This window comes from Squalius cephalus, assembly GCF_949319135.1.
Source record: "Squalius cephalus genome assembly, chromosome: 22".
In the NCBI taxonomy this organism is placed as follows: Eukaryota; Metazoa; Chordata; class Actinopteri; order Cypriniformes; family Leuciscidae; genus Squalius; species Squalius cephalus.
Genome location: NC_137143.1, coordinates 20,697,008 through 20,710,544, shown reverse-complemented (window position 1 = coordinate 20,710,544; position 13,537 = coordinate 20,697,008). Strand labels below are relative to the sequence as shown.

Here is a 13,537-nt window from a genome sequence, read left to right as displayed (position 1 = left end):
TATGCATAATTTATCTATATATTTTTTCAGATTAAAAAATAATAATAATAACCATAGAGATTTTACACATTTTCCGTTCGGGTCCATTTTGACCCGGAAGTGGCTTTACACATGAAATTATGCTGTTTAGTACATCTGTTAGTTAAATTTCTCTCGAATGACTTCTGTAAAAAACATTTAGCCTCTTTCCTACATCCGCACGCACATTTTTCCTTCCAACTGGTACTGCATTTTGTTTCTAAACATGACGCACACACTAAAATTAAAATAAAATGACAAATTAAATTAATGTCTGTTTGTAGATCAAAAGTTCAAAGTCCAAATAGTCTAAATTTGAAAATGGAAAGAGGGTTTGAAAAAGGAGAAGTCCACATTTCACTCTGTTGCCATCTGTCGATGAACCGTTGCAGCCTAAAAAGGAGAATTTTCTTGTTTTTTTCTGTAGTTCTCATAACATTTTAAATTTCAAATAATTTATAAAAATGGGGTGAACGTAGTAATAACATAAAAATATGGTAACATTAATGAGAAGTTACTGATCAGATACATTAAGGTTTTAGTTATGTATAATATTAAAAACATATTAAGTTATGACTGTTTTATAAGCTTATGTTCCATCTTGTCCAAAAAGACCCAGGACCCAGTTTTTTTAATGCACTGCAAGGGTTAAATAATAATTAAAATAATCAAGTACATGCACATTAAGTACATGTATATTATTTATTTATTTATTTTAAATTGCATTTATTTTTAAGTAAATTTATGAAGAAAAGAAAAAGAAACAATAAAAAACTATTTGCCAAAAGAAATGAAATTTTTTTTCTGAAGATTGCTCTTAATATCTTATGCAATTTTCCTTTCTTTTTTTGTTGTAGTCCTAAGGATGAAAATTGAATGCCTGTTTGTGGCTGTGTGCTGCTTGAATGCATTAAGCACCAGATGATAATAGTGTTTAAGGTTATAATAAGTGTGTGTGTACAGTATATGTGCAGGCAGACATGGTAAAATCCATACCTTGTCCTCCAGCGCAGCCATGCGCTCCTTCAGGTGCAGCTGAAGACGTTCATTGGACTCGGTGAGGAGACGGTCCACAGTGTCAGACAGACGTTTGTTATGCTCCTCATTCATCTTCTCCCTCTGTCGAGCCTGAGAAAGAGTGAGGGAGTGAATAGAGAAGAGAAAGAAAAAATGGAAGTATGAAACAGCATTATTTATTTTAACAGTAAAACTAGATGTTTAGAAGAAAATGTGACATTTTTTTCTGATGATATACCGTATGCACAGTATAACCAATAGAGGGCAGTATTACACCCTAAAGCTCTGTGAACATATTCTAGGAGTTTTACGTCAGATTTTTAAGTCTGGTTCATGATATTAAAACACAGCTGACTCTGACGGTTCACATTTTGATTCAGAAAGTAATACTAACTTCTCACATATTTCTAAAGGTGTGTATTCTGTGACCATCCATCTTGAAAATGAATAATGACAGTCCTTGTAGTTGAATGCAGGGGTGATGACTTTTAAACACAGTTGTGGTGGGATATGCTATACTCAGTTGCCTGGCAACAAAATCTTAATTTTCTTTTGGTGGCAAACAGCCTTTAAAATGTAATCAACACAGAGCTTCGTGACTGTCAGGGGAAGAATTCAAACTAAAGCTCAGTCTGAGGTGGATGTATCAAGGTTTAATTAAGGCAAGACTCTCTTTGACTGCTTTAAGTCATTACAACCATCAGCTCACATGCAAGAGAAAATTAACCATGCATGAATTATTCAAAATCCAAATATAGCAGCCAATTACAGCTCTGCTCTCACTGGGGGTGGGGAAATTCATCTGCAAGATGAGCTAAAAAATGGCCCATATTCACAGAGCAGCGGCATATGCGTGTGTGAGTGTGTTTGTACAGGAGTGCTAGCATATCGATCTTTGTATGCCTCAGTTTGTGTGTTAGAAACACAAGAACTGGCAAAGCAGCACAAGGCTAATCGGAGTCCCTACTGTGAGGTCAAACACACCGCCTGAAGGCCTGGTCAAGACCGATTGTGCAACAGGTCTTCACATCTTCTTAAACACACACACACGTTTGCTATCTAATTAGGACCATATACTTAAAAAATGTATATGTTATTATGATATATTATATTTCTGTAAAGCTGCTTTGAAACGATATTTATTGTGAAAATCGCTATACAAATAAATGTGAATTGAACTGAATACATTGAAAATTACTACAGACTAACCTTGACCCAAACTACAAGAAAGGTTTTTTTTTTTTTACATTTTGAATGCATTTAGCATAAAATAATGCAAACTGCTAGGGACTAATTTGTCACCAAACAATGGCTATTTAAACATTTCCACTGATTTCCACTTTGTTGACTTCTGACACTGAGCTAATAATGAAATAAATAAAAAAGAAATAAATATTCATAAATAAATCATATATTAAATCATAAGCCTCTAAGTACCATCTGAAATTTTTTTCTAGAATGATCATTTTTATGAAGCTCGTATATTTAAGGTCAGTAATTTCACTTAAATGGCAATGAAAATTACCTATTAATGGTCATTTAAGTGAAATTACTGAACTTAAATATACGAGCTTGATAAAAATTATCATTCTAGAAGAAAATTTCAGATGGCACTTAGAGGCTTTTGCATCTGAAATCATCATATATATATATTGTCTTCCCCCATCTATGTAAAGCGCTTTGAGGTCTCAGAAAAAGCGCTATATAAATGTAACGAATTATAATTATTATTATTATTGTATAAAATACTACAAACAATATGGCTTAACAAACATTTCCAATGACTTTTTTAATACTGAGCTAATATCCCTTATTCCAACCCTTGGTTAAATCCATAAACACAACTCATAATCTTTTTGCTATTTTACATTTTCATTTTTATATTTTGTTAATTTAGTAAATCTATTAAGCCTTTTCCTTAATAGGAACCATTTGAAATAGGTATTTCAAATTTTTGAGGAGACATTGTGGCCACACATTCACACAAAAAAACACTGGTGCCTCTTTATAGTGTTCATTCTTATGTGCACTTAAACAAATCAAAACCACACATAATGAACCAAAGCCACTCACACTTCCTCATTTTCTCCCTCCAATCATCCTTCAAGCAATCTCAACATTTCTCTATCAAACATTCACTCTCTCAATGACACACTCTACATCCCATTCCCTTTTGGTGTCCTGACCCCCAACCCAGTCCTCACCCTGCCCAGCTCTTGGTTCTTCTCCTCCAGCTGAGCCTCTAGTTGGCGCAAACGCTCTTCGATGTTCCCATGACGCTCCTCCGCCTGTAGGAAACACTGACATTAGTATAAAGAGAGCAGGGCAAAGACCTTCAAGAATCAGACACTTCACCTTCAAGAAGAAAGAGGTTTAGAAATTGCTTATATTTTATCGGTTGGAGAAATTTTTTGTCATATATTTGAATAAACCATATTTAAATTGTCATGAATTTACAGTTTTTTTCACTGCGTATTATTGTAAAGTTCAGCTTCCCTGACTAAGGTCTATAGACCAATGATGGCATGTGCTGTGTATAATAAATGGGATCTAAGGAAGGATGTTGGATATGTATCATTAGGAGCATGAGGTGTGTGACAGGATGCCACTGACTGAGAATAACAAAATGTTGCCATTTTTAATTAGCTGCATTAGCGAGACAATAAACAAAACCCCACTGCCTCTCTGCCACACTGACAAGACATTTGGCTGCCTTGGAAAAACACTGTCATCTACAATTCCAGCTGATGTTCGGAAGGAACATGACTGCGACCGAGTGAGGATTATCTAAACTGGCAAGAAAAGGAGACGGAAGCCTGTAAAAGAGAAATATCTGCTCTACCTGTGCATGTTTGATGGAGCGCTTTATCATGAACAGTACAGCTGTGTTTTTTGGAACTTATTGCAGAAATGAGGAATTGGAACGAGATAAAGAAATACTGCCAGACTCCAAAACTCATTGCCTGACTGCTAGGCCACAGGTCTGACCAAAACAAATGGTTTGAATCAGTGATCCTCAAATGGTTTTGCTTCAGGATCCAGATTTTACATTGGACATCAAGTGGAGATCCACCACAGTAAAGACAAAGCAAAATTGCTTAAAGAAAACCTTTGTATATCAGAACTGCACAGGCTCAAAAATATTAAAAATTTATAACATAACAGGAAGATATTCAAATAATGAGTTTTATAAATGCATAAACAATAGTAGATGTGTGATTGACCTGTTGAGTCAGTGTTGTTAACTATTAAACTATCAAAAACATTAACTGAAATAAAACTGAAATTGAAAATAAAATCTAAAAATGTAAAAAAATTTTTTTACAAATTTTAACTAAATTAAAATTAAAACTGCTGCTAACTGAAATAAAATAAGTTTAAAGGTGTGTTGTGTTCAGCAGGTTTGGTACGATTAAAACTCTGGTGCGATTGCTCTGTTATTTTGGTTCATTTGAATAAGTGTGAACGCTGCCATCTGAACCCCGATGTCCAGCTCGACTGAAATATGAACCAAAAACAGGACATGATGTCACAATATGCGGCCCTAAAAAGAACAAAATGCTCAAAAAAAAAAAAAAAATTCTCATCACAGGAGCTACGTTGCCCATTACAGTTCGATACAGGTTTCAGAAATGCTGACTTACAGTACTTGCAGCAGTTTGTGTGCAACAGAGGAATTCCTGCTTGCTGTTTTGACTCTTTTACACATTTTATAAGCTCTTCTTAACTGAAAAATACTATCATACAACGAGCGCATTTAGCCTAGCACAGAGCATTGTTCTGGATGTTCGAAAAGTTCCATCGCAAAATATATGTCATTAAAGCCAGTTATTTTTTTGTATCCTTAGGTACTTAAAAAATGACAGTGTGAACCAGGATTAAATGTAAATGTACTAAAATTACTAAAACTAATTCTGAAATAAACAAATTAAAACTAAATAGAAAAATAAAAAAAACTTGCCTGCTTAATATGTTAGCTGTTTAACTTATATGTATCTGCTTAATATGCAATCAGTTGCATTTGCAACCGTAATTTGGGTCTTGACGCATCACAGAACTTGTGTTTCTCTAATCACGTCTCAGCAGGCTAAAATGTCTTTTGAACAGCCTATGTTGTTTATCTCTTATCTAATCCTGCAGTGTAATCTAATCTTTTCATGTCAGTTTCCGCCCTTCTTTACCTTATCATTTTGTTTCATCACCATCTCAGAGGATGTTTTCCTGACAGAAAAGAATCTTATGAGCTGACTCTGTCATTGTTTCCTGTCGCTGTTGTCTGGAGGAGTGATTGAGTACTCGCCTTGGTGAGGGCGGCCACTCTCTGGGCCAGTTCAGCCTCCACTTCGGGCAAAGTCTCTGCCTTCCTCATAGTCTGCTGCAGACGCTGTTCTGCCAACTCCAGCAATTCCTGGAGGTGTCGTACCTTCTCCTCACTCTGATAAAAAAAAAGACACGCGCACACAAACCGCACGAAAATAAGACAAACAGAGTGTGTACACTCATTTAGACACCATAAACACACCCATTTTAGAGATAGTACACACCCAACATATGTATTCCCACAGACAAAGATAAAGTCCACACAAGGTTACAAGGTACTCACAACATACACACGAACGGAAAAACATACCATACATATGAAAAGGAAGCACACATACAATACGAAATAAATAAGTGCACATAAAAACAAACCACCAGTGTACGTATATACACAACACACACAAAATATAAAGACATGATAAAAGTATCCAAATCAAAATTTGGATTATACACCACCATTCAAAAGTAAGGGGAAAGATTTAAAAAGGTTTTTGAAAGAAGTCTTTTATGCTCACCAAGGCTGCATTTATTTGATCAAAAATACAGTAAAAACAGTAATATCGTTAAACATTGTTACATTATAAAATAATTGTTTTCTATTTTAATATATTTTAAAATGTAATTTATTCACGTGATGGCAAAGCTGAATTTTCAGCATCATTACTCCAGTCTTCAGTGTCACATTATTCTTCAGAAATCGTTCTAATATGCTGATTTGCTGCTCAAGAAACATTTCTAATTTTATCAATGTTGAAAACAGTTGTGTTGCTTAATATTACCATAATTCTTTGATAAATAGAAAGTTCCAAAGAACAGCATTTATTTAAAATAGAAACCTTCTGCAGCTTTATGGATGTATTTACTGTAGCTTTTGATCCATTTAATGCATCCTTGATTAATAAAAGTATTAAAATCTTACTGACCCCAAACTTTAGAATGGTATTGTACATTAATGTAATGTAATGCAGTATTAAACAGGGCTAGTTTTCAACATTTTATTGGGTCTGCCCACTCTCCCCTGGGCCCAACATTTAACGTCGCTGGATGTCCCCACTGACGATAGCCCTGCCTGGAGTGCAAAATCACAAACTTATGCTGTCTAAACAAGAGCAGATGTCTTGATTTATCTATCTCTTTTGAGATATTTATACCCACTGCATGCAAAACAAACACTCTGTCCAAACTGGCACCAACATCAATGCAGTTGGGAATCCTCTTTCTTTCTCCAGATGATGGATCTGGATATTAAAACAGTCAGGTGGTACCTGCTTCCTCCCAGCATGCCTCTTCTCAGCATGCTGTAGGATTCTGAAGGATTCTAACATGAGTCTGCTGCTTTAGGTCTAATTAAACCCCCTCTGACTAACACACACCCTTCATACGCACACGCACAGATGGAACATGACTCTCATAACATCTCAACTGAATTATGGGACATCAACCAGCATTGACTTGCGGCGTTCATTTGAAATTAACTTCAAATCAGCCCAGGTCTGATTCAAGGTTGACGTACCTGTCGGTAAAGCGAGTCCTTGGTGGCCAATTCGTTCTCTAGCTTGTCATTCAGGTCATGGATTGAGGTGGTTTCTCTCTGGGCGGCCAGATAACGCTTTTCTAATGTTGTGATTCGCTCCTCCATGTCCTCCTTCTGTGCCATCGCCTGTCGAACAGGCACATAGTAAGAGAAAACAAAAACCCTTGGGAAGTTTGAAAACCTTTAATAGACTACTACAACATTTGGGAAAGATTTTTTTAAAACCATGAAAAGGTGCTTAAAGTCAGCATGAAATAGACATGTATTTAGTCAGCTTGAACCACGCCCCCAAATCTGCTTCCATTCAATCAACTACCAACAGATAGAACCAAGTCCCCACCTTACATTTTTTCTTTTTTTCGACAATCTGTTTCGCTTGGATGTGTCACAATTTGTGTCGACAGTTCTGATACAGTGTGACTTTACTATAAATATTTACAATCATTATAAAAAGGTATAGTTCACCCAAAAATCTGTCATCATTTACTCACCCTTATTTCATTCCAAACCAATATGACTTTCTTTTTTGGTGGTAAACAGAATCTTCAAGCTACTCTTACGCTACCAGAATCTTGAAGCTACTCTTCTATACAATGAAAGTGAACGGTAATAATATCAAGCTCCAAATATGACAAAAACACCATCAAAGAATCATAAAAGTAGTCTATGTGCACTATATTCCATGTCATAGTTTTACGTGAAGAACAGAGGAAAATTTAAGCCATTATTTACTGAATAGCATCACTTCCGCTGTGGCTTTGAAATCTCATTCAGGTTCCTGTCACATTTGGTTACAAGACACAAGAACCTATATTATTTAGTTTGTTTGTTGCTGATGTCAAACCTGGAGCAACATGAAGTGAATATGCTTTAAATGTATGGAAAAGAACAACATGTTCCACCAAAAAAAGTGATACTGGTTTGCAAAGTAAATGTTTGTTTTTGGGGAGAGCTGTTTTTAAAAAACCCAACTTTAGACCTTGTCAAGGAATGAGTCACAATTGCATTTTTTGTAACCTTCTGTCTCTCAGTGAAAATAAAGCAGAGCTGAGTAAATGTCCTTGCTGCCTGACGCTGTATCTTCCCTGAGACAAGCTCTCGTCGGTCTGTCCCCATTCTGTCCCTTTCCTCTCCCCCCAATCATTCTAACCTCGCGTATGTCCCTCTGGTGTTTAGTGCTCAGCTCTTCGCTCTTCAGTAAGTCTTTGCGGGCGGTAGCCAGTTCCGTCTCAAGCTCGGACATGTGATTGGTCAGGCTGCTGATCCGGTCTCTGTTTTGGGCCAGCTCCTTATTGGCCTTATCCAGCAGTTCCTGCAGCTCCAGACACCTGCTGTTGTCGTCGTGCACATCGATGGAGCCATTGGGAAGCCTCTGTCACAAACACAAAGAAATGTTAGAGATACAATGGAGAGCTAGTTGAGAACTTGTTTAGCGGTCCCCTGATTTCCACTCAGGGTCCTAAATAAGCTTCTAAATAAGCTTCAGAGAGGCGAAATATGCTGAGTCAGAGTCTGAAGAACACGGTCAGCAAGTTAAGCAGCTTCATTGCAATTATGGCCTCAGGAGTTCAGAGGTTCTCTCGCATGCATCACATTGTGACCGTGCATTTCATCCATCTACTTTAAACAGCTGAGCAAATTAAACCCTCCAGATTTGTCATTTTGCAAGCCCTGAAACTCAGGGATCCGCAGAAGCACATTATTGGGAACAAAAATACGACCTGGGTGAGATGCATATCTTTGCCCCCTAAATGACCAGCTTTCTCAAAACAGAAACGTCCAATTCGGGGCTGACAGAATAATTCCAATGAGGCATATTTAATGAGGACACTTTTACATGGCTGTCAAAGGTGAGTGGAGTTTGCTTCACTGATATGCTTGGCTCTATATCACTAAAGGAAAGCTGAGACAGGGACTTTCAAGCCCTGCCTGAAGTGTTTTTGCACATATGTGTTTGTGGATGTCAGTAATGCTGATTGGCAGATGATTTTATGTGCTTCTTGGCCTTAAACTGAATTACATGCTGTTAATTAAATAATTCTTCAGAGAGAGCTCCAGATTCAGAAGGGCAGCAGGCAGTCCGGCAGCCAACTAATTTACAGTTTCTTGTCTGTTGCATCTCTATGACATTTAACCTTTATATTTACATTTGCAATAGCTCAATATACTAATTTAATACACTGCCACAAAAACCCCTTCTTTTTTCATTTAAATCATTTAATAGGCCTACTTTCTGAACAGAACAGGCACTTGAACTACAGGCACTTTCGTGTCTTACGTGTTTCAATGTATTACCTTTAGCTATAAAACAAAAGATTTTATTTTTGGCATCAACATATTTGTGCTCCTTTTTAAACAGCTTTATGTATTGATTTCATATGCATTGTTTTAACCTGGTCACAAACATAAAATATGAAAATGTCATCAAAATCTATTTTTTATAACTACGGTATAATGATCCAAACAAAAAGTGAATATATATAGTATTTGTACCATGACCAACAATTTTATCTATAATAAAGTTTTCTCAGAATAATAATAAGGAAAAAAAAGTATGTTTTTGAAATTATTATATTTATTTGGGACATAAATTGCTATGAAATTAGCCCTTTGTGAATACCGGAGTTTTATTTGGAAAAAACAACAACAATGAAAATGTCATTCTCACCACTGATATATCTATTAAAGAATGCTATTAAACACAATACATAATTAGAAATGTGGTGGAAATGACTGATTTATGATGTGGCTCAATGTGACAAAAAAAAACTATGGCTTTATTTGAAATTTTGTGGAAACCCTCTCCGTCACTCTACTGGGAGTCCGCTGAGAAACCCACGTCGGCCTCTAACAGTATTTGATGAACCATGAACCCCAGGGACTATCAGCCATATTCCTGCCCTCCAGGGAGGCTTCAGCCAGCTCTCCAGAGAGACACAGTCTGGACCACGTCTGCCGTGTCTGGGAATCCACTTCTGTCTGCTTTCATCCTCTCCATCCAGCTCTATATGATTCATTCTTTCTAATCGCAAATGCAGATTCAAATGTACAATTCACAGAAAGTCCGATTTTTTGCTAAAATTCAAGGAAGGTATGTTTGGTATGTTCATTATCTTCCCCTGAAGGTGTAATATTATAAAGCGCAACCTTTCAGGTGCGAACTACTCCCAGAGGACACCTGCCAGAACATGTTTTGCTTTGTTCTATTAAAATAAAATTATATAAATTATAACCATAACATCAGAGTGATTAGAGCACTTGTATTTTGGAAAAAAATATATAAAAAATGATGGCTTCCTCAGTCCACATTTTCTTAGTCTCTGACTACTTAAATACCTGACAGTGATGATCTAAAAAAAAAGCACAGAGGAGCCAGACCGTGACACCTGGAGGAGCTCCACTGATAAATGGCAAAAGTAGAGAACTTAAAGAGCTTCAGAGACTGGTGATGAGACAGTGAATCACACACTGTGAGGTATCAAACAGTCAGCATGGCAATATTCTTCCTCATTAGGAGTGGTAACATTTCAGTTACCTTTTCAGAGTCAGAAACCTTTCAGAAAAATGCTGACACAGAACATTGGCAATCAACAAAATTGGAGAAAATGATGTTAAACTAGCTCCTTAAAAAACCTATGGGCCAGATTCACTAACAGCTTGCACCAGCGCAAACCCTCTTTTGGTGTTAAAAAAACTACTGTCAGTATTTACTAAAGACACGCAGTGAAAAATTAGCGCTGAAAAGGTGTGGACGCAGTTATTGCATATGCATTTGTAGGATTTTCCCTGTCAGACAGCAAAACCTATTGGAGGAGAGTATTTTAAATGAATCATGCAAGGTGATTTACTAAGGTTTGTACTAGTCAATTTACTGGTATTTGCACCATTGTTTACCGCCAAAAATCAATTCAATCAATTCGCGATAGACAAAATAAAGTCCTGTCCTACTTTTTTTTTGTTCGAGAAGCTGTTTCACTTGGATATACTGTACGCAATAATGAAGAAAAGACTATCGCAATTTATGTTTCATGCCGACTTCAACTATAAAGTTCATCTATATGCTATTGCACTCCTAAAAGCAAACAAAAATAGTTTATATTTTAGTAAATATACACTTAAGAATGTATTAACTTCTTTAAATGTAATATTTTTATATCTTAAAAATGCCCTGCCATAATATCCTGTTTTAATAGGAAATGCATCAACATGGACAGAAATCTGTGTTTGTGAAGTCTGTCAGTGTAGGTTGCAATGAAACTAAAGTTGCATCAGCTCTTCCGTATTGTGATTTAAATGCGAGTGTAGGTGATTATCGAAAAATACATTTTCCGATGTGGACGTTGCACCTAAAAAGGGAGGCAGATTGAATGATTGAAGAAGTCCTGCATTTGTCACCAGAGAAAAGTCTGAAAAAATTACGAGGTCAATTATTTTTCTTACGAAACATACATGGGTGAATAATTCACAATAAGATCTATAACATGCATTTAGCAAATAGGGTGGATTTTCATTTCATGCCGACTTTAAAGACAGACCTTTATAATGAAACCACAAGCTAATATCTGCTCCCAAACTAATTTCACGTACTAATGGACAAATCGATACTGCTGCATTGAAAAAAATCTCTTACTACAGAAAATCAATCAATAGCATTTCAAATACATAAATAAAAGATAAGGTGATATTTAAACAATGAACCACGGGATCAAAGTTGAAGAGCAATTTACAATTCCCCTATTGACCAGACTCCAGTTGGCTGGCTGCTACAAGTGAGTCACACTCAGAGACAGGAGACACTTTAGCAGCCTTTGCTGAAGGGTTGAAGGGCAAAAGCACTTGGCGCATAATCAATGCAGTTTGTTTCTCAGTAGCGAAGAAAATGCCATCTGTGAGAGAGGTATTACTTATAGATATACTTTTGGACCAATGCCTCAGATATAAACAGTTACAAAGTTTAATTAATGATAAAACCTATGGGGTCATACCCTATCGTTCAAAAGTCTGGGGTTGGAAAGATGTTTTAATATTTTTGAAAGTCTCTAATGCTCACCAAGTCTACATTTATTTGATAAAGAATACAGTAAAAACAGTAAATTGTGAAATAGTTTTGCAATTTAAAATAACTGTTTTGATTAATATATTTTAAAAAGTAATTTATTCCTGTGATGGCAAAGCTGAATTTGTAGCATAATTTCTCTAGTCTTCAGTGTCACATGATCCTTTAGAAATCATTCTAATATACATATTTGGTGCTCAAGAAACATTTCTTATTATTATAAATATTGAAACAGTTGTGCTGACCCCAAACTTTTGAAAGTTAGTGTATTTTGGCATGACATTTGCATTGTTTTCTTAGGGATTCAAGGAGGTCAGAATTTACAGAATGAGGTAAAGCATGTTCACAGCAAGTTTCACTAATGTAGCTTCATTTTTTTTTAAATGTTTCCCCGTGATTTGATCCCCTTAAATAAAATCTAAATTCGAAATGATTATTAAAAGTTTGTAGAAACGTACTTTAGAATGCTTTAGCACAAGTGACTATTTTAAGCACTGACTAAATAAAAATATTTAAATTTATGCTAATCCAACTTTAAGCAAACACACACATACCTTCCAAGTAGGTTTCGAGCTGTCCATCCTGTCCACAGCATCCCCATCTGCTCGTCCGTCCTTTCTCTGTCTCAACATGATCACCTAAACAAAAACACAGCAAAAAAGTCACTCTTTCAAAGTGTTAAACAAATAACATTCATGTTAAATACATTAAATGTGGCACACCACATAATTACAGTTCACAAAGCACAGCACAGGCAATGATGCACTTTTTCCCAATTGCACATTATGAAGATGTACATTTTCAGTGATAGTGGGATTTAATAGTGTTCCTTTTAATAGCATTTGAGCGCTGTTCCTGTCTTCTTAAGGCAGGCTAGGAGTCTTGCGGGAGATAAGATTATACGAACTACCCATTTTGAGGAATTAACTTATCATTGTGCTTAAAAGCAGCATGTTATTAAGGTATTAATGAAATACTGGTAGGCCATTTGCATTTGAATCCTGCCATATCAGGACCAGTGAATGTGAAAATTGGAGGAAGACAATTAAAATATGTACACATTCATTTGCATGCCAGTATTTGGATGAAGGGATCTGATTTACATATTCGCAAAGCTCTCTTTATTACAGCTCGTTTGTATTAGAGTATTAGAGCAGGCTGGCGAGACAAAGTGAGCGATACCGCTTCGTTATAATACCTCAAAACCAACTACTTTCAACACAGTTACAAAATAGACTAAAGAAAAGGCAGAATTACAGACTCTCTTTCTCAAGCATTAGGACAATAAAATCAGGTTTGGGAGAGTGAAATGAAAGAAATTTTGTGTTCTTAGAGTTTTATGACACAGTGATCATTAATGGTGAGTAACTAAGTAATGGTAGCACTAGCAATATCTCGTGATGTTGTTCAGTGGTTTTCATAGTGTAGCTTTTTTCAAAGAGTAACATGACCAAATGCTTCATCGCTGTTTTAATATCTGAGCTGAGGGAAAAATCAAACATGCAGCAAAAGTGCAATAAAAGGTAAAACTATCTTGCAGTACAAACCAGCGTGTTTATGATTATGATTCTAAATAAAAATATCAGTTTGCA

At 36.1% G+C, this 13,537-nt stretch overlaps 1 protein-coding gene across 15 annotated transcripts in view; it reads right to left on the bottom strand.

Moving 5' to 3' along the window:
- ppfia4 (PTPRF interacting protein alpha 4) overlaps positions 1-13,537 on the bottom strand; it is a 97,676-nt gene that overhangs the window by 20,385 nt on the left and 63,754 nt on the right. For 10 of the 15 annotated variants that reach the window (XM_079857092.1, XM_079857097.1, XM_079857085.1 and 7 more), the window contains exons 5-10: positions 12,500-12,583; positions 8,040-8,261; positions 6,869-7,015; positions 5,336-5,470; positions 3,240-3,323; positions 1,015-1,146 (exon numbers count right to left, since the gene is read on the bottom strand). In XM_079857092.1, coding sequence (XP_079713218.1) covers positions 1,015-1,146; positions 3,240-3,323; positions 5,336-5,470; positions 6,869-7,015; positions 8,040-8,261; positions 12,500-12,583 — 804 coding nt within the window. The remainder of the gene's footprint in view (positions 1-1,014; positions 1,147-3,239; positions 3,324-5,335; positions 5,471-6,868; positions 7,016-8,039; positions 8,262-12,499; positions 12,584-13,537) is intronic. The other 5 variants (XM_079857095.1, XM_079857087.1, XM_079857094.1 and 2 more) reach the window with 1 other exon arrangement.